The sequence below is a fragment of the Vanellus vanellus genome (genome assembly GCF_965231255.1).
Source record: "Vanellus vanellus genome assembly, chromosome: 9".
In the NCBI taxonomy this organism is placed as follows: domain Eukaryota; kingdom Metazoa; phylum Chordata; class Aves; order Charadriiformes; family Charadriidae; genus Vanellus; species Vanellus vanellus.
In genome coordinates this window covers 25695775-25717693 of record NC_138914.1, presented here as the reverse complement: position 1 = coordinate 25717693, position 21919 = coordinate 25695775, and the positions used below count along the sequence as shown (strand labels likewise).

Genomic DNA, 21919 nt, shown 5'->3' with positions numbered 1-21919 from the left:
CCCGGTCCCTGCGCAGGGGGGGTGTACAGGATCATCCCTTGCATGGACAGAAATGTCACATGGGCTTGAGAGGCCTCAAAATTCCATCTTGAAGTCCCCTAATGTCCACCTTTCCCTGCCACCAGTGCACTCAGCCCCAGTTTGAGCAGAGCAGAGCAAGGGGGACCTGCACTGCCCTTAAGGTCCTCATTTGCCCACGGTTGGCACACTGCGGGGCTTTTTGTCCTGGTATTACATTACAAGACCTGCACAGAAGCTCAGATTGTGCTGCGTGATGGTGAGGGTAGGGAATGACAACAGTCAGTGGAAACCAAACAGAAGACAATATTTGTTTCAGCTTTTCCTGCAACAGTCACCACCTGAAATCCAAGAGACAGTTCTTTTCCATTTTGTCTGTTTCTGCCATCCTCTTCCCAGTTATTTCTTTATTCCTGCCCTCTTTTTTTCTTGTCTTTCAAAAGAACAAGGACTGTATAAACATTGTCTTCATCTTTACAGCCACCGCTGGGAACAGCGGCTCCTTCTATCATAACTGTCCTGCGCTCTCCCGGTACGTTCTGCATTCCCATACTTATTTTTCCTTTTTGATAATCCTTCCAGAAAAGCTCAGCTCTTTGAGCAATTGCTCTTACCTTTGTCTCCTTGTTAATAACCTCCACACCCTCTTTTTCCTGTGCTGTTGTCTCAGGTCCGATCATGCTTACCTGCAATTGGAAATGCCCTGAGGCTAGGGAGTATGTGTAATTATGAAAGGGATGATTAAATCTCATTACTCTGAAGAAATTACAGTTAATAATGTTCTTAAGAAGCCAGGTGTATTGAATTGATGATGCTATAGGGAGAGGGAAGAATTTTTAGAAAAAAAAAACAAACCAAAAAATCTCTGCTTGTGGTAAGCTGCTGCGTTGCATTCTTTACTATGGAAGAATTTCTAAAACTGTGCTTGAAAGAATAAAATATAAGCATCCTGACTGTGAAAAAATGCTAGGATCAAAAGCCATACCCATGTACAATCGACACCACCATCGAAGGCAGCCTTCTTGTTATAGTTACTATTTCCTCAGCTATTGGCAGAACAGATGCAACTGTCTGAGAGAGAAGCATTAAGCAATAGGTCAAAAATGTTGGCAAAACCCTTTGAAGGCTCACAATGTACTGGTAAAAAAGGCTTGTCCTCATCACAGTTGGTAAGGATTAACTTCAGTGACTTTTCTCTGAAGTACCTTGCACCCACAAACTTTTTTCCTTGGATTTCTTTTTCTTTTTTTTTTTTTTTTTAATAACTAAGTATTTTGAGGAACCATTCAGCAGTTAAACCTATGACTAAACCCATTTATAGTGATGCAAGACCCACTGGCTTTCAACAAAGTACGTGTGGAGGCACCTCAGTTCCAACACAGCTGTTGCTCACCAGTCAGGTCCTCCCACTTCTACACTGCTTTGCTGAGCCCTGTCTTTTCACCTGCGTTCCCTCTGCAATGACAGGTCTTCCCAGGCAGCTGCAGCTTCCCTCTCTGAGCGTGTGATACCAGGGTTTTGTCCTCTCTGACATTTGCTTTCTCATCTTCTAGTACTTTGGATTACCTGGCAGCTTCAGGGAGAGCTGTTCTGGCAGCTGGGCACGGCTGCTCTCAGGAAGACAGGAATGACCCTCGCTCTATGCATGTCTCCAAATAGACATCATGATCATAGAATGGTTGGAAGGGACCTTGAAGACCATCGAGTGCCAACCCCCCTGCCATAGGCAAGGACACCTCACACTAAATCAGGTAATAAATGATAAATACAAGATAGCGGATGAGTGGGCTTTAGCTGGAACAACAGCAAAACAAAGAAGCTCTGGCACTGGCAACAAGAATGTTAACAACAAAAGGGTTTTAGGAGCATGTGCAAGGTACCCAGTTACAAAGGGAAACGGGTGAGCTCCCACCACCAGCTGCTGCATTTTGCAGATTTCCTAACTACTGCCCAATTCTTGGGCCACCCAATTAGCACAAAAATTGTTGTCTTCTCTCTTTTTTTTGTCATTTTCCCTACTGTAACATCAGCACAACGAAAGAGGAGACAGAGAGCAGAGTGGGAAATGGCTCCCATGTCACAAGGAGAGACAATCCAGTTCACAGGAGTGCAGAAGCTTTGAAAACATGACTTTGTCCACATGCACAAATCCAAAAGGTCTGACTGCATAGAGCACAAGGTAGAAATCCTGCCCTGTGCTGCCTGAGCAAAGCGCTGAGGATGTATTTCAAAATCTCATGGTGCTGTGTAGCTGCAGTGATCCTGCGGGAAAGCAAGCCAGGGTGGGTGAGCTCTGCTTGCCCAGCAGCTCCTGCTGATCCAGTGACAGGGAGGCAGAAAATGTGCAAAAAATAAGCATGCCCTAAGATATTTATGCAGCCTAGGCATGGTAACAAAGCAGGGGTCATGCAGTGAAGCGTTTGAAGTGGGAATACGAGGAATGTAACCACACAGGAGAAAGAATTACAGCAGGAGTTGAACTAAAGGCTTTGATGACAAAGCTCTAGTAAAGGAGGTTGTGGTCAGCTGCAAGTGTTTAATCTAAAGGTGGGGTTGGGCCTTTTAAAGGTTTACTGGACAGGCAAGCAGCATGAGGGAATGGCAGAAAAAAAAAAAAAAAACTGAATAGAAGATAAATTAGAAATTCAACCCCACAAGTATAGCTGCACGGGATCAGTCTTACTGGAAACATCATATATCTGCCAGGAGTGGAGGAGGAAAGGGCAACCTCAGCATCTGTTTCTCAAAATACTCTGGTTCCACTCATTCTTAGTTTACGTAGGCTGTAAATGGTTTAGTAGAGTACGGACCCTTGAAGTAGGAGAACAAGAAGCTCACGATATAAAGTCTCACTGAGGTGTTTCCAAGAGTACCTCACAAATTTCAGTTTTCTAATTGACTTTCTTAGTTCCCACTTTCACCTTGATTCTTCTCATTGGGAAATTACACTGTAACCAGAGCCTCCTGCAGAACTAGGTGGAAAAGCTGGGGAAAATCATCCCTTTCTTTCGATCCCTTTCATGGCGAGCAGTGACAAGTGGTGTTCCTCAGGAGTTGGTACTGGGACAGGTGCTGTTTAACATCCTTGTTGGAGACATGGATGTTGGGATGGAGTGCACCCTCAGCAAGTTTGCCGACGACACCAAGCTGTGTGGAGCAGTAGACACACTGGAGGAGAGGGATGCCATCCAGAGGGATCTGGCCAAGCTGGAGAGGTGGGCCTGTGCAAACCTCATGAAGTTCAACAAGGCCAAGTGCAGGGTCCTGCATGCAGGCCAGGGCAATCCCAAGCACAAATAAAGGCTGGGTGGAGAATGGATTGAAATCAGCCCTGAGGAGAAGGACTTGGGGGTGTTGGTGGATGAGAAGCCCAACATGAGCCGGCAATGTGCGCTCACAGCCCAGAAGGCCAACTGTATCCTGGGCTGCATCAAAAGAAGCTGTGGCCAGCAGGGCAAGGGAGAGTATTCTGCCCCTTTACTTTGCTCTTGTGAGAGCATACCCAGAATATTGCATCCAGCTCTGGAACCCTCAACAGAAGAAGGACATGAACCTGTTGGAGCAGGGCCAGAGGAAGGCAACGATGGTGATCAGAGGGCTGGAGCACCTCTACTGTGACTGTGAGGACAGGCTGAGAGAGTTAGGGTTGCTCAGAGAAGAGAAGGCTCCAGGCAGACTTTATAGTAGCTGAAAGGGGCCTACAAGAAAGCTGAAGAGGGACTTTTTACAAGGGCATGCAATGATAGGATGAGGGGGAATGACTTCAAACTGGAAGAGGGGAGATTTAGATTAGATATTTGGAAGAAATTTTTCCCTCTGAGGGTGGTGAGCCCCTGGCGCAAGTTGCCCAGAGAAGCTGTGGCTGCCCCATCCCTGGAGGTGTTCAAGGCCAGGTTGGATGGGGCTTGGAGCAACCTGTTCTGGTGGGAGGTGTCCCTGCCCATGGCAGAGGGGTTGGAACTGGATGATCTTTAAGGTCCCTTCTAACCTAAACCATTCCATTATGCTATGATGTTTATTTTATCAGTATTTGGGGAAATGTGGAAGCTTCAGTTCTGTCCAAGCTGAATCACTGGCAGAGAAAAATCTGTAACATCACTGTCTGTGATGTTCAGACATAGCCGTCTATAGCCAGCACATATATTTAATAGGGATTTTGGAGTTGACAATGCATTTGCTTGTTTACAGAAGCACTAAAACCAAAGAGGCTCTTAATTTCACCCCACAAATGTTTTATTTGTGTGGAGAATTTGGCATGTGGTTAGTGTTCAGACTGTGTAATAAATACAGCTTATGTTCCCATTTTTATATTTTACTCTAACTTTGCATATAAAAGCCACGGGGTTTGTATTTTCTTAATCAATTTGTCTCCTTCTACCTCATCCTTCAGTATTTCTTTCAGAGCAACATTAGTTCCCAGGCTAAAGATGTTCATGATTCCATCATCTCAGGATTAAAGAATAAATGCAAACATCTCTATGCAAATTGCAACCTTCTGGTTGGTATCTTCTAAGTCAGCAGAAGAGTCAAGATACCTAATTACAGATCCCATATATGCCAGTTTCTTAAAAATGCATATGAATCTTCTAAAAGTAGGAATCCTCCTGGCTTTACCTTACCTTCCAAGACTTGGGTGGGGAATCCATTCTCCTTTCTCCTTCCCACGCTGCAACTTCAGTATTTCCTTTCTGTTTGCTTGTGCTGCAGCATCAAGGTAACAGCCACAGCCACATGAGTAACTCAGGGGATATCCGGGCTTTATTCTGCTGGAAAGAAGCTGTGGAGAACAAGCTAAAGAAAATATATGTACCAGGCTCAGAACAATGCTCTTTCCTCTCTTTGCTCTTTCCTGACAGGTCAACAGGCAGTGGAGTTGGATGGCAAGAGCTGTTGAAGCAAGGTCAGTTGTGAGCCTCCAGTGTGGCATGCCTCATTGCTGATGGCCAGAGCTCATGTTGTGTCCGGGGGCGGGGGGAGGGGGAGGGGTAGATTTGCCTGAGGGGCCAGTTTGGGCTGGTGAGGTGGCAGGTTTCTACACAGCGCTGAGGCCTTTAACAGGGATTTAAATGATCTGTAAACACAGTTGGGCAATTGGTAGAGAGGCCATTGCATACTAGCAATTCTGCCTAAACCTGGGGGAAGCAGCAAAGTGGGAGATGTTACCCAAAGAGGCTAGGAGTAGCTGACCCAAGCTATGGGAGACCTGATCTCCCAGTGGGATGTTGGACTCTGTCCCCCCAGGTGCATCCTTCCAACCTGCCATTCCGTGATGTAGGGTTGGGAGCAGGTCTTGAGCCCGCAGGAGGCAGCCTGTGCCCCAGAGACCCTCTGTCTGTTCACGTCCTCTATCCGTGGGCCAGGTAATCTCCTCCAGCCTCTTCAGATATCTTTGTGCACAGCTGCTTGATGCAAGTTTCTCAACCAATGTTACTCAGGGAGGAATAATCCCTCTCCCAGGACAAAGCATCTGCACTGGTTACACGCAAAGCTCTGTGAGAAGCCGTAAAACTGATGTGGTGTCTGGGGAATTGGAGCAGCAGCTAGCCTCGGTGGGTAGTGACTGTGCTGGCCTTTTTCTTCTTTCTTTTGTGCTTATATATTTAGTTCGTGCTCCTGCTGCTGCAATCCATTAACTGCCTTCCATTTCACAGCTGGATGCTATTTTCCTCAGGGAAAGCGCTGCAATAAACATGCTTCAAAATAACGAAAGCTCTCTACCCCATTAATGGCTTTTTGAGTTATGCCTTGAGGGAGAGATTCTCAAAGGTACTGCATGAGGTCCCATTTCTCCCTCTACTTTTGAAACCTTTCTCTCTTACCATACAAGTTCCAGGGGTGTCTGGGTCACCCAATACAAATAACAGCAGGATCCTGGCTTTGACCAGCTTTTCCCCTCAGATAACTGGGCTGCAGTGCCTGAGTGGGGGAGTTATTGGTGAACACCATCTTGAGTTACTGCTTGACTGTTTACGCCAGACCAAAAACGTAGTAGGTAAAAAAATCTTTGTGCATGGGAAATGTGTTGTGATGTAGAGAAGGGAAAGGATGTATTTTTCCTTCTCCAGGAAGCAGCCATCCAACTACTAGAAAGGGTGGGCGATACATTATTTGAAGTGCTCAATGAAAAGAAATTTTAGTCTTGTCTTTGAAACAAGTCATATATATATTATATTTATACATATCATATATGTATTATATTTTTATATATAATACATTTGTTGATGAGAAGAATATTCTAGAGATTAGAATAGGAAATTGTTATTTTCTTGGATCTCCTCCTCCTCCTAGCTGAGGCTGTTGTGACTACCTGCACTTCTGAACAGCCAGAGCTGAAGTGGAAATTCAAAACACCAAGCACCTAGAATCCAGAGCCATTCCCAGAAATGAATATATACTTCTGTGTGAAAGATGTTATACTTCATAGTTGTTATACGGCTATCCATATAGATATCCAGCTATATAAATAGTACTTATCTACATCAAACATTCAAATAATCATTATGTAGTTTTGTGGACCTTATCTGAAGACTGTCACTCAAATGCAAAGCATACCTTTCAGCAGGTCATTTACTTTCAGGGCTTTTTTACCGGCAGTTTATATTTCATGGGTCTGACTCACCTTTTCCACAAAAGACAAAAAGTACTTACCCGCCACTCTCAGCCCCAAATTTCCTATGCGGTAAGAGGGACTCTTTCATGCTTTTAAAGAACAACCCCTTCCCTATGTAAATGCCTTATATGAAAACAGAATGTACAGAATATGCTGTGAAGCGCACAAGAATTAGCATCCAAACAATAAAAAGTCAGTTCTGTGGTGACATTTCATTTGGGTGTGCAATGTAATAAAAGAAGGTACACTGAGTTATACAATTTCCCTTAGTCTGGTTTAGTTTTAAGTTAAATGCCATGACATACGTCATGTATGTATGTAATGTGCTTTTATCTGCTTATGTTGAACTGGGAGACGGTATCCCCTTCCTCACTGGACTAGCAATAGTTAAGGATCAAAATAGAACACTTCTCCAGCCCTCTTGGCTCCTGTACAATCACACAGACACTTAGGTAAGGAATTTTACTCATGTCAATAAGATCTTTGAAGTTACCCAAATACAGAACTGTTTGCAGAAGTTGGCCTGTGGTTTGCCTAAGCAGTGTTGCAGTTTGAGACAGATACTTCGGGTCAAAACTCTTGCTTTCTTTGGTCTTAGCTTGGGCCCAATTTCTGACATCTCCTTATTCCTAAATCCATGTTCAAAGCCCAACTTGATGATTCCAGTTGGTTGATTTAATTTTTCTTAAAGTTTATTTCTTTGCACTGAATTATACTGTCAAGGGCTGGAACAGGCTGCCCCAGGAAGTGATTGAGTCCTCATCTCTGGAGGTATTTAAAAAATGTGTAGGTGTGCTGAGAGACATGGTTTAGTGGTGGACTTGGCAGGGGTAGGTTTATGGTTGGACTCGATGCCCTTAAGGGTCTTTTCCAGCCTAACTGATTCTGTGATACTATACTTAGAATAAATTGCCATTTTAAGGATGTTACATAGCAGTAGATAATCAGGTGGCCAAGTAAAACATTTGGTTTACTCATCTCTCCATAAGAATGTCTTCAGGAAGCAATGTGATATTTCTTGCCCATCTGCAGAAGGTCTACAGCAGTGGGACTTTAATATTCAGTGTTAATAGGTAAAGACGAGGCTGATGGATTTCGAAATGTGAGTGGCACTGCACTATGCCGGGGACCATGCACCTTTGGGACAAAGAGGAGCTTTCCAGGTGACCGAAACCTGGCGCCTTGCGCTGAGCTGAGCAGGGGAACACGGGAAGCAAGAAGAGCCTGGGAAGATCCACATCAGGCTGTCTCTGGCTTTTTTCCTCCAACTACAAGTCTTTTTCCAGATATGGTGATGAGAGATGAAGCTTATGGTTTGGCCAGCCTGTAGTCTTTCCTGACAGAAGAAGAAAGCAAAAGTCTAATTCTATTTTTGTTCATATTTTTGCCAACATCTTGCTTTCTTTATGTGTTGTTGACAGCCCACCATCATATGGGGAGCCACCAAAAGAAATGGGGTATGTGCTAAGAAGAAAGCTCACCTCTTCTCTGGCACAGTCCTAGTGGCCAGTCTGGTGGGCTGACACTATGGGTGGAGGCATCTAGTCTCACAGTCATTGTTTAGGAAAAGCTGTGGCATATCTGCTTTTATCTTTCTGTGGAATTAACTACGTTTATAGCAACAAAGAATTTGGCTGCTGGGTACAAGCACGGGCTTCTGAAGTGCTGCACCTCTGTTTTTTTATCAGTGTGAATGTAGGCTCATTCTTCCTTTTTAAGCAAGTCTCTCTGCAGAAGGGGCCTGACTCTTGCTGTGCATCAGTAGTATTTCCAGTAAAGACAGTACAGCCATAGCTGTCTATAACTGGTGTGAACAGATGCCTGCCACACAGCCTGTGAGCATCCACCCTGCACCAATACAACCCCACCTCTGCTCTGCAGATATCCAAAAGCTGCTTTGGAAAATAATTCAGACATATAAAACTGCAGTAGGTACAGAAAGTACCCCATTAAGGTCTAGTTGTTTAAATGATTAAATTTAACAAGGTGCAATTAACTTGGCGCTCTGTTTCCTTGTTTTACTGAACGTTCCCATGGGGGCTCTGAACTGAGTGGTGAGGCATTTTATTATATTTTAGTTGTGGATTTTATAACATCCAGTGAAAACACTGCCCATATCAACACATTAGTGTTATCCTTTTTTATAGGTCTGATGTTTTTTTAGTCGCCTGGGGTTGCCTTCTTTTGGATTTTGGGGTATGGTTGTTGTTTTTTTTCTGATATCAGGTGTTTTTAATCAGTTCTCGAAAGGCAGCATTATTTGAAGGCCAGAGCAGAGGGATAGACATCAAAGGACAAAGACTAAAGTATAAGTGTATTTATTTCTAACAAGATGTATAAAATAGGCACTTACTGTTACGATTTTAAAACCACACAGTAATATTTTCAAGTGCTCAAGTTGAGCCCTGTCAATGCTGCTGGCATTGACCACAATGATACATTTTGCTTTCATAAAACTTTTTGATGAGGAATAATAGTAATTTAATAGGAATTCAAGTTACTAGTAATTAATGCAGGAATTATAGCAGATGTCAGTGAAATCTGTGAATTCCTGAAACACGTAAGTGGAAATAACATGCTCCAACACCCAGTACCTTTCTGCTCCATAACTCATTAGCTCAGCTCTAAAAGCACAGATTAATTCAGCTGGGTTCTGCCTCACACCCTGGTTCCTTCACGATGCCGCTGCCAGTGAGCTGGCTGGCAGGCAGCTTTGTCCCTGCACACTGTCACCTTTTTGTGTGCTTCTACCTCTTTCCAAAATGCAGTAACTTTGCTTCACTGCCAGGCTCTGCAGCTTCACCAGCCTTCTGATTTTTCTTTATTTAAACCTGATGCTCTTGGCATTGAGGGCCCTTATATTTATATAACAGAAGAAAATAACATCGAGCTTAGACCTACTGTGAATTATTTAGCTTTTAAATTAATGAAATAAATGCCACAGTTAGGTTTTGGGGGGTTGGTTTTTTGTTTGGTTTTGGTTTTTTTTTAAAGTTTTTCCTTAATCTAATTAGAAAATTGGCACTGAGGAATACTATGTTTAGAACAGGACAAAATGCTTTGAGAAGGACTAACAGCCATTTCTCACCTTGTTGAGCTACTTATCAGCACAATGGGTACACAAATGCATCAGCAAGAGATGTAATTTAGAGTTTGGCTTCCCCAATGTGGGGAAAATCCTCTATTTTAAACTTATGGGTCATCTATTGAGTGACATTAAGTCATTCAAAATAGGCCAAATTCTGGCCCACATATGCCACAGAAGTGCATTTTTTTGGAAGCAGAGAGAAGCTTTTCAAAGTGACTTTTACATAAGCCTTGTCTTGAATCTAAAGCAGATCTGATGCACTTCCCAGAGGCTCGCTTTATATTAGGAAAACTGGCCCTGCCAGGAAGATATTCTAGCAGTGAGACAATCATCTGACTGCAGAAATGCTGCCTCGCTGTTTCTCCCAGATTCTCTTTTCAGCAAAAATGATGCAGGAGAGCGTGCCAGCTGCATCATGGGTCTCTGGCACGTTGCAGGGGTGTGCAGAGACACTCTTCAAAGGCCCCAAAGCTGCTGTGTCCCATTGGTGTTATGAAAGCATCCTCTCTGGGGCCAAAACTCTGGCCCACTGATTTTACCCACATCACATCAACTTGGAGTAATTCAACTGGCTTCTGTGAAATTCCTGCTGCATGTAACAGTGCAGCCAAAAGCAAGCTCTGACTATGCCTGACTCCCTTCAGAGGTCAGGAGAAGAGGGAAAATACACAAACTTCTTTTCTCACACTGGTGGAAATAAGTAGAAATATTTCTCGCTTGAAGAGAAAAGCAAAATCTGTCCCTGTCAAAGTACATTTCTGTGTGTCTGTGTAACTATATTACTCCGCTGTAGGTGACCATGGCACCTGGGATCCTTTTGAGTTATAACAAGAAAATTAAGATGGTGGGGGAAGAGAGAAAAATAGCATTGCAATGATCTGCTTGGTTATACTGGTACACCCCGCTGTGTGGGCTCTTGCTTTGCTTCAGTTTAACAATGTGCCTAAATGTTTTATCTAAAATGAAATGCGCTTGGTTTAAATCCAAAGAAGGGTGTGTTTACCTCATCAAAAAAAAGAGTGAGTAATGGCAGCTCATTTACCACTCATCAATCAGATTTGCAAAGATAATTTAAAAGGGAACCTTTTCAGCAGCGTGAAGCGTAAACATGGTCCCTTCCTGTAGTTCAGCTGAAGAGGTCAACCACTTGGGATGACTTGGCCCTTTCTGCAGACCTACAGGAGATGCTTCCTCAGGTGAATGAGACCCAATGAAGGAAAATGCGGAAATTCACAAGGGTGCAGCATGGTCTAGAGAAGCTGTAGGTGGCCCTAAGGGAGGTGCTGGGCTTCAGTGCAGGGGGGAGGAGGAGAAAGCAGGGAAATGTTTGACGGAGGGGGGCGGGGGGGAATCCTCCCTTCTTCTCTGGCTTGTTCCCTCCTGGCAGAGCAAGGAGGTATCCTGAGCATCTGCTCCCTGCTCACGCCTAGCAGATGGTGTGCCGGACATGCCGTTATTTGGACCCTCCAGCCATTCCTTCTTTGCAGCTCCTGGCAGCGGGCCAAGCACTTATCAGGCTGGATATCCAACTGCTCGAGTCAAGGCACAATGCCCGCGGTTGTTGTATGCTCCCAAATCCAGCCCAGGCGTTCCATCAAATGTCCAAAGTTAAGTCGCTTCTTTCTCCTCATGCTTAGACATCTTAAGAATTCAGTTGCGTGACAAACAGCCCTTAGTTCCTCTGCTCATTTCTTGCATGCAGATGTTACCTCCAGCAGCTTTCTGCCAGGAACACGCCAAACTTAAAAATATGCATTTTCAAGCCACCTGAGCCTTTCAGGTTCTTATTTTGAAGCGTGTTTAAGAAGAGTCATTGCCACACCTTACCCAAACATCTAGCCAGTCCCAAAGTGTTCTCACCCCTAAAGTAATATTTTTTTTCTTAAATAGAAAATAGGAGTAGGAATTCGGGACTGCTCATGAAGGTTTCTTATGGCTGTTTCACGGCAAGTTTAAAGATTTTTTTGTTCTCATGTTTGTTATAGCTGAGCTGTACACAAATGCAGTGGATAAAAGGAGAATGAAAAAAATGATGTGCTGTACCATCTTATTTTGGTGCACTTGATCTCATCCAAAGTGAGATATAAAAAGAAAGGCGTTTTTAAAGAATCTTGTGTCTGCAGTCATCCCAATTTTAGGCATGGGTTAGGTTGGCTTTCCACATTCATTCAGTGGGGATTATCAGAAAATTCAGCCTGTTCGAAGCTGTTCATGCCTGCAGATACCTGAACATTTTGCAGCATTAGATGAGGGTGCCTATATGCTTTGGGGTTTGGACTCAGGTTAAATAAAACTAATAATAATACTAATAGTTAATAAAACTAGCATTGCTGGGCTTTGCCTTTGCTGTGATTTTTTTCCACGGGGGAAAAATCTTTCTAAATTTGTTTTTTTTTTCTAAAATTTTCTAAACTCCCACAAGAAGAAACACTATCCAACTTCATTTTAGTATTCAGGATGGTTCCTCTGCGATTCTACCACCTTGTGCATAGTGGTTAGCTTTAAAATCTCAGCAGGAAAAAAAAGACCGACAGTCTGCCATCTCCATCTATTGTGTAAAGCTTATAGCACGTGGCTGTGACACCTTCAGTCAGTGTGGTAACGGCTAAGCCTGTGCATTAGTGGTGTTTGGGACGGTGAACAGTGCCTAGAATGGGCAGTGGCCCCTGGCTGTGGCCAGGGGGAGGTGATGGACACGGGCCAGGCTACGCTCCTGCACTCATTACAAGCTTTTATTATGCTGCATTGTTACTTTGAATGATGGGAATGATGGGAACCTTAGCTTTGACAAGCCACTCCAGTTTTCTAAAACTGTGCAGAAATGCTTTTGAAATAGCTAGTGCCTTATTTATAATTGCTGCTAATATTTGCCTTTGCATCTTGGGCAGTTTATTGAAATAACAAAGTGTGAAACCTAGCAACAGATCTTAGTTTTAAGAATGACCTAGATAACAAATAATTACCCAGTGAAGTCACTTGCGCTATGATGAGTTGATCAGCTCATCTCCATTAATCCCTAAAATTGGTCGGGTCTCACAATTTACTTCTAAACTCAGGGTGTGAACTGAAGCTCCATGTCCCGAGAGCAAGTAATTACATGCAGATTTCAGTTTTGGAAAGGGAGGAGCACTGAAGGGTAGCTCATTTGTTCAAGCCCAGGGTTGCAGAGAAAAACCTGAGCACAATGAAGGCTCAGAAAGTATGAGGTGAAAGAAAACAAGGCAGTATTTATAATTAAACATATCTTATTGATGAATGAGTTGTGAATGTGTGGGATTAGCAATGCTACCTAGCAGGAGCAGACAAAAGAAAAACATAAAAGGCAACAGATTTGAGAAGAAATCCTAATACTTAAAAACATAGTGTGGAGGAGAATCTGAGACAATGTTTTTATTTTCCTCACTTGGGTTTAAAAAAGAATAAGGAAGTTTAAACCCTCTAAAAACGTTCTAGGTCACACAGTGACAGTCATGGCAGTACAGCAGCATAAATCCAGTGCAAAAGAGTGGAGATGCCTTTACATGAGGATTCAGCTTTGTGGAAACAGCATTAAACTTTTGTTTTCACATTCATTTCATCTGAAAATGGTGAGTTGCACCTACTGCCATTTGTAATGTGGGCATTTCTTGATAAATCCATGGGAGAGGCACTGTTTTGAAGGCCACCTGAACTTGAGCAGACAGGAGCAGGGGACGGCTTTGCCACCTCAGCTGAGCGTCGCTGGGGCAGGATTTTAGGGGGTGACGTCCAACGAAGGTTCCCTCCCAGGCCGGTGGCCGCCTCCATATCACTGACCCTCCTGATGGGTTTCAAGGCACTCTGAGCTGGGACAAGATTCCCACCACAGAGCTGTAGTATGGTTTGAGTTGGAAGAAGAGGATTTTCTTAATTTATACCTCATTAATGATATATTTTTCTGCCTTCCTAGCTCATTGGCTACAGCACGTTAACTTTGACATCTGAGTTGATGGATTAAATCAACTCTGAAGGAGTATTACTAACTTTAAGTGACCCTCAGTGACACCCTGCCTATCCCTTTACTTCGTCAGATGCACACTCTCCCACTGAGGACACATGTCTGAGGCACCTCTCAGTATCCCAATCCAAACCTGCCCAATTCGTGATGAAGTAACTACCTGGATTTTAATGATCCCTTTGGAGTGTAATACTAGAATTTGCCAATGCAGCATGTTCCTTGAAAAAAAACAGCTGAAATCTCAGGTTTCAGGTAGAAGTTAGAAGGGAAAGCCGATGCGGCAGTTGCGCCTGCCAGCTGTCCCTCTTCTCCATCAGTCCATGGCTGGGCCAGCATGAGGCAGAGATGCTCTCCTCTGTGTCCTTAGCCGTTGCCAGCCTACCAGGTCTCTTAGGGGGTAACGGAGGAGAAGCATATTCCAATAGTTTCACATGAAATGGGTTTGCCTGGAGGTTTTGCAGTCCTGCGGCCGTATGATCCAAATCTACTAAGGGCAATGGTGCGTTTTGCACCAGTTGAAAATGATGTAAGATCACAGGCAGCCCCAGGTAGTACCTAAAAGTAACAGATGCGGATTTTAGATGAGCTTCGGCATGTGCAGCCGACATCGCTTCAGAGGAACATAAAAACCTGACACTGTACCGATGCTGACATATTCATTACAGCGTGGGTATGTGAGCATTTTCTGGCTCAGGCCAAGCAGATATTTGTTTTCTATTAGACAAAGAACTTCCCTGAGGAATTCTGAAAACAAAAAGCTAAAGAAATTTCACATACACACCTTAGGCTGAGGACAGCGACTTGCTGCTTCTTATATGCAGGTGACTGAGTGTCACATCAGTGCTCAGGGGACAAATACATCCCTGCACGTGAAGCACAGCGAGGTCCAGGCAGTGTCAGGGACCTGAAGAAAAATTGGCTGAGGCAGTTTCATGACTAAGAGGCAGTATTCAGCCATTACACAGTTTATTAAAAGGATAAGGGTTTATACGCACCAGGGCAGAGCATGATGAACACAGGCAGAATTTGAAAGTAGCTTGAAAAAACCCTGCAGCTGCGAGCAAATGCATTGCTTGATGTTCTAGACCTTGTGGAGTGGTCAAACATGTAACTGTTTTTATTATGTTTGGCATTTGCTTACCAGTTCATTACCAACTATTTTTGACACTGGAAGAAACCGTGAGCAGCGTGGGCTGCACTAAAGGAGGGGGAAGCAGCAGGGGAGCCAGGTGAGCTCTCCTGCTAATGGGGGGGTGAAGCAGTCATCTCCCCTGCCTTGAAGGCACATGCACACCACCTTTGTGGAGCTGCTTAGCAATTACAATGGTCCAACTAAGAGAGGCGTTCAGCTCTGTTCAGCCTCCATTATGTTTTAGAAATCAATTCTAACCAACTTCTGTGCCTTTGCCACCACACTTGCCCAATGGTGCAACCTGTAGCAACAGTGTGGCATGGGAGAGTGTCCTGAGTGTTACTGACTCACAACTATTTATGCCAGCTGAACTTGCTGCGACATTTCCCTCCTTCTATCAGGCAGTCTGGCAGTGCGTGAGCATCTTATCCCGTGGATGTGCTTATCCTCAGTCTTATGGTTTGAGAAACCCACAACAATTTATTGTCATTTAGGCAATTTTTCTATCACCCGATGATGCCTCCCCATCTGGGAAGGGGAGCTGGGGGAAAAAAAGGAAACCTGAGGGGTGAAATATAAACAGGTTTAACAGAATAAGATTACATAATTAATATTAATAGCACTAAAGAACCAGTATTGATCCCAATGCCAATATAAACTATACAAGGATTATCCTCAGCCCACTCTATCCATAGAAGCCATGCACTCCCAGCAGTGACAGCCAATGTGGGACACTGTGAGCGCTGCGGCTTTGGGAGGAAGGGAGGGGCTCAGCGCTGCGGCACCAGGGCGAGGAGTTCTCTGGATCGCTGCCATCAAGGGAGACAGTGAACTCCTCTACAAACTTTCTAATTTCTATGGAATGGGCTGTTCATGGTATGAAATAACCCTGTTGGCAGCTTGAGTCAAGTGCCCGGGTCTCACTCCTCATCACCACACCTGGTGAGCTCGAAAACACTGAGACCTTGAAACCCACACACCATAACTGGCTAGAAAGTCAGTATTTTCACAAATTCAGACACTGGAGTCTTCTAAAACGGCAGTTTTCCCAGGCATTAGAAATCAGTGCTGCATCGCTCAAACCAGGACACTCGGGGTGAGGCTGGGGAACGTGGGCTTCGCTGCCCCTCAGCGGATGGAGCGCTGCTCGAGGCGGTCACAGCGCTGCAGGGGTGAAGCACCAGAAACAAACGAGACACTGGCGGCCCTGCCGCGGCCCTTGTGCCCCACACCGGCGGGGCTGCCGGCCTCACCAGCCTGCCTGCCTGCCCCCTCTCCCTCCCTCCCTCCCTCCCTTCCTTCCTTCCTTCCTTCCTTCCTCCCTCCCTCCCGGGCCTGCTCCCGGGCCTGCTGCCGCCCCTCCGCCTCCCGGCAGAGGCCACTCTCCCCCGCCCTCCGCCGCCACCGCCCCTCGCGGTGCACGCTGGGAGTTGTAGTCCGTCGGGCGGTGTCCCCGGCGTGGCGGCGGAGGGAGTGGACTACCGGCCCCATGGTGCCGCGGGGCGCCGGGCCGGCCGTTCCTTTTGAATGATTTCACTGCGGTCGGCGCTCGGGGCGAGTTTCGCAGCGGTGGCGGCGTGAGGGGATCGGATCGGAGCGGCGCGGCGCGGCGCAGCGCAGCGGGGGCGCCTCGCCCGTCGATGGCAGCCCGAGCCGGCTCCGCCATGGCCGCCCGCCGGCCGCGCCGCTGTTAGAAGCGGCAGACGGGCTGCGCGTTCGCCTTTTCGTCCGCCCGCCTCGCCAGCTGGGGTCCGGCGCCTCCCCCCCGCCCCCTCCCGACATGTCGCTGGCCATGGAGGAGGAGGAGTACGCCAGGCTGGTGATGGAGTCGGAGCCCGAGTGGCTGCGGAGCGAAATCAAGCGGCTCTTCCAGGAGCTGGGCGAGACCACCCGGGAGAAGATCCAGGCGGCGGAGTACGGACTGGCTGTGCTGGAGGAGAAGCAGCAGCTGAAGCAGCAGTACGAGGAGCTGGAGCTGGAGTACGAGACCATCCGCACCGAGATGGAGCAGCTGAAGGAGGTGAGGGACCGGCGGGGGCTTGGGGCCGGCGGCAGGTGCCCGCCCTGCTGGGCGAAGGCGGTTCGGGGAGGGTGGTGGCGGCGCAGATGGCCGCCCCCGGAGCGAGCCCGGGGTGGTGGTGGGCAGAGAGGCGGCCGGAGGGTCAGCACCCCCCCATCCGCCCCCACCCCCGGCAGGATTTGCGGGGGGGTAGACGACCAGGCCTCGGTGTTGCCGCAAGCTGCGCGGTTAAACCCTTCTTTCTGCGGAATGACAGCTCTCGGAGGCCACGGCCTTCATCTCTCAGGGCAGGGAACGAGAGGGGCCGGGGTGCTGGGGAAGTGCTGAGGGGGCGCCCGGGGTGCTGGGGGGAGCCGTCATATGCCTGCTGTGGTGTGGAGGGAGAAATCTTGGCGCTGGCGTTAATGACCTCCCTAACAAGGACCACCACAAAGATGATATAGCGGGCTTCTGTTCACACGGCTTTGTTTTGCGTCGTTTCCCTGTTGTTGGCCTTTTTTGTTTTGTTTTTCATTAAAGGAAGCTTCATATCTAATCTGTGCAGTGAAGTGAGGTTTGTCAAGAGAAATGCTGTTTTCTTAGGTCAACCGGTGCATAAGTCTTTTTCTTGGACAAGGTCTTCTCCAGGTCTAGACCACGGGAAAAGTGCTGCCTTGGGAAGAGTCCATGTGCCGAGTGGCACTGACTTGGCAGGATCTGTAGACACACGGCTAGCTCTCCTTCTGAGAGCACAGCTCGTCACCTGCCCATCTACTGCATTGTATGTCCCATGGGAACTTGTTTTCCTGCCTGTACCCTTGGTTATTTTGGTGACTGTTTCCATGCAGGCAAACCCTGTGCTGCTATTCAGCTGATTTAGACCTTGCCATGATTGCAAAAGATCAGATGAATAGGTGAATATATGTGGATTTATTTGACCAAACCGTATCCGATGGGTCTTTAGTTTAGCTCATTCAGTTGGAAATCATAGAATCATAGAATGGTTTAGGTTGGAAGGGACCTTAAAGATCATCTAGTTCCAACCCCGTGCCCTGGGCAGGGACACCTCCCACCAGCCCAGGTTGCTCCAAGCCCCGTCCAACCTGGCCTTGAACACCTCCAGGGATGGGGCAGCCACAGCTTCTCTGGGCAGCCTGGGCTGGGGGCTCACCACCCTCAGAGGGAAAAATTTCTTCCTGATATCTAATTTAAATCTCCCCTCTTCCAGTTTGAAGTCATTCCCCCTCATCCTATCATTGCATGCCCTTGTAAAAAGTCCCTCTTCAGCTTTCGTGTAGTCCCCTTTCAGGTACTGGAAAGCTGCTATAATTGATTTGAAGTAATATCAAAACATGATCTTTCAAAGGGAAAGTAAATACTTGTAAACAGACTAGTGCAAATTCAGCTGAATCTGTTGACGCCCTCACTTCCTGTATCCCTTGTGTTTTTTGGTCTTGTAAACAAAGCTTTATTCTGCTTTTGTTATGTTAAACAAGCATAAGCAAAAGATGTAAATTTACTTTAAATTACATGGCTATGAACTTGTTAACTAAACATGCAAGCTAAACAGATGTTAACTAAACATGCAAGCTAAACAGATGAAAACTAAACATGCAAGCTGAACAGATGAACCGCTATAACTAAAGCCAGTTGAGACCAAGAAGGTTACAGCAGCATGCAGTAGCAGGGACTCTACTGCGTGAAAGTCAAAGTTAGAGGCAGTCTTGAAAAGCGGGTGAGAGCAATAGAGTTGTGCTAAAGGGAAAGACAAGTCAGTAAACCCGTTTGGTAGGTGGGATGGGAGACGTGGTGTGAGAGGTGAAGGGACTGGCCCAACCTCATTCGGCAAGCCAGCGCTCGATCCACGCATGGAAGGTGGGTTGCCTCAGTAACAGGTAGTGCCTTATTCACTGGGCTGTGCTCCATACACTTGGGCATTACGTGTTTTGGCTTTCAGGTGGGAAAAATTCTTGAAGACAATTTCTTTTCATTCTTTTAGGGCTGCAACGCTTCAGAAGCTTGTAAAAGAGATTAAAAAATAAAAAAGAAAATGGCAGGATCAGCAATGATTCACTCCTTTTTTTCTCTTAACATTCTGAAGGATTTGCTTTGTGTGTGCATGTCCCATTGTAATTAAGTCAAAACCTGGGAGGCAAACAATTCTGGGAACAGCTTAAGGACTGTGCTAGTTAGTCTACACAGGGAAAAAGCACTTCTCCTCCAGCTTTCTTGTGATGCTGTGGAGGAATCTGGTCTGCATTAGATCTTGTAAACCTTTAGCAGATGCATGAGGCATGCTCTCCGAGGAGTTTATCTTCTTTGCTGTTTATGCAACTTCTTGCTTTTCTTGGGCACAGCTAGAGGAGCCTTGCACACAAGGCTTGCCCCATGCCGAGCTCCAACCTAAAGGGACTCCACTGTGGGTTACCTGAGGTTGTTCTTGGGGAATGCATGGGATTGATGGTGGCATGTCTGACTCGAACAGGACTGCTTTTCCATCTCTTGTTTCTGAATTGTGACTTCACGCAGCCTTTTAAAATATAGCAATTCTAGTCGCTTGTTTTGTTCTTTTCTGGAAACCTCAGTAGCACAAGGCCATGTTATGCTGAGTGCTGTGCAGACACACAGCAAAGTTTCCTGCCCTGCTGGGTCTTGTAGATTTGGGTAGACTTTAATTTGTTTAATGTTATGAAGCACCCTGTATCATGGCCCTATTCATACTGTGGGTAAATTGGCTCTGAGCGTGGGAACATTGTAATATGTTGAAAGTACAGGCTTTTCTGCTACAGTCATCAGATCTTCCATGGCTTTCTGGCCAGGTTCTCTTACCTGCCCCACATCCCCAATTGCGGCAGAATTTCATAGCCTTAATCCCCATGGTTTTATCCCTTTGGTAAATGCAGATGGCATCCTCAGAGCTGTGCCCCATTTTGTAAAGGTGTCTGTGGACACCCAGTATTTGCAACCTGGGTCCTCCTGGTGAAGCTGGGGACTTGTCCTGTCCTGGCACTGAGGCTCCGCACCAACCTCTCTTTAGTCAGGATCCATGAGAAATTGTCCTTTTACCTGTTTGTGTGCTGACTTGATCTCATATCTTTTATGGTAATTTGGGCTGCATTTCTTCTATTACTTTCATTTGAGAGCACTAAATTTAAATACAAACTGTCTCCCCAGGTAAACTTACTGGTTATCTTGAGTCCCGCCTTTGCTTTTGTAAAAGGGAATCGATTTCAAACTTTTGTGGGTAAATAACGCAGTTTTCCCTAGTTGAGAGAAATACGCTACTGGCTTGCTTGTAGTGAAATACTGCATCACATTGTATACATATAATTTTTATTGTTGTTTTTTCCCCTCTAGGAGATGAAGTAATAAAGAGTTGTTTCTGTAGGCTGTGTTCAACTAGTAAGTCATCCTGTGAGCCTTTGTCTGCAATGGTGCTAATTGTATAAACTATAGGACTGCCTACCTGCCTGAGCCAGGATTTCTGTACTTACGGGGAAGATACGTAGGATCAGCTCTTTGTGCGTTCCAGCTCACACAAGTGACTGTCTGGGGATTCAGTTATTGGCATTCCTGATGATTTGTAGGGGGATGTGGCATGGAAGGTTAGGTTGGGAACAGGGTTATCTGCTTTGCTTGGTACCTTCGAGTTGCTTTTGAGACGTTGGTTAGATTTATAACTACCTATTAGTTCAGTTATAAAACTGGCTGCTTTCCAAATCTCCTTTCTGATTAGGTGGTTATGTTTTACTGGTGGTGGTCGACTTGTGTTTAAATCCTTCAGAAAACATGGGTATTATATTATGAATTATTTATTTCTGTAATTATGTAAAAGTATGCAAGTAGACTGTGGCTGTCTTTAAAGTCTAAAAGCAAGTGTCAGTACATCACAGTTAATGTGATGTATATGGTTGTATATGGTTTTTAAGCTGGAGGGGGAGAGGGAAGCTTACAAGGAAGAGTGGCAATGATCTGTACATGACTCTTGATTTCTTTGTAGGGTGGCAGTGGCTTTTGTTTCTGGTTTTTGCCTTTAAGCATTGCTTATTGACTTTATGCCATGACATGAATTCTCTGTAGAGGATTCCTGGGTAGACTTGGAAGCTGTCTTTGAAAACAAAACATTCAAATAACACCTTGCTGTTTCACTTCCCTTTAAGCTAAAGTGGGGTGTGCTATGCAACTGAGGTGTTACGTCCCAGGCTGTAATATTTGTGCTGTTTATTTGAATGTGCTGCTGTGCATACAGTATCTGTGATTGCTGATGGAAGTTTTGCTTAGGTTAATTCACTTGCATACGTAACACTTAATTGGATGTGTGATACTTCCTCCAGACTGGTTTGATGTTTTAACTGTGCACCTTCAAAAGTGAAGGAGAAATTGTCTTTCCATTTAGTCACAGTAGATAATGATATTCAGGAGTAATACCTCTAAGGCCTCAGGTACACCTCTGCAGCCTCCTCCTAAGAAATATTCAGGTGTAATGTTGATTCCTTCTGAAAGGGAGGGACCTCAATGACATTTGAGATTACCTCTAACCTTCTGGTAAAACCAAAGGGTTTAGTACATAAAACAAATAATTTTTTTTTTTTTAAATAGACCAGCTTAGGCAAAGTTTAATTTTGTTATACGTATGTAAATCTAGAATAAGTATGATTACAAATTGATGTTGGGGAACTGATACCAGTTTTGCACATACTAGTGGAAAATAGTTATACTTCAGTGAACCTGTGGATTCAATGGTGATTGTTAATTGGACTTCCAACACCTCCCACACTTGAAATGTAAGAAGAGAACAGAATTGCTGTCTCTAGTGTAAAATCAGACTAAAAACTGTGGTTTGGGTAAGCAAAGTATTCCCATGTAAACTAAGCTGCTTATATTTTGATAAATCATAGTTGGTTTATGTTAAGAATAGAGCCACCTGTAATTTTCATATGTCTGCAGTGGTAGAGACACTTAGTACTGTATTTTGGAAAAACTGCTTTTCTTACATATTGTTATTTTTGAAAAAAAAAAAAAAAACAAAGCCTGAAAAGTTAAACATTCCAGTTTTTCCTGCTGTACTAGAAATAGTAACATGTAAGGCTTCATGT

The 21919-nt window shown here is 45.2% G+C and overlaps 1 protein-coding gene across 4 annotated transcripts in view; it reads left to right on the top strand.

Annotated features, from left to right (window-relative positions):
• Window positions 1–16394: 16394 nt before the first annotated feature.
• BICD2 (BICD cargo adaptor 2) overlaps window positions 16395–21919 on the top strand; it is a gene marked incomplete at its 3' end in the record, with an annotated part of 97120 nt that continues 91595 nt past the window's right edge. For all 4 annotated transcript variants that reach the window (XM_082487574.1, XM_082487572.1, XM_082487573.1 and 1 more), the window contains exon 1: window positions 16395–16844. In XM_082487574.1, the coding sequence (XP_082343700.1) occupies window positions 16605–16844 (240 nt within the window). In that variant the 5' untranslated portion in view covers window positions 16395–16604. The remainder of the gene's footprint in view (window positions 16845–21919) is intronic.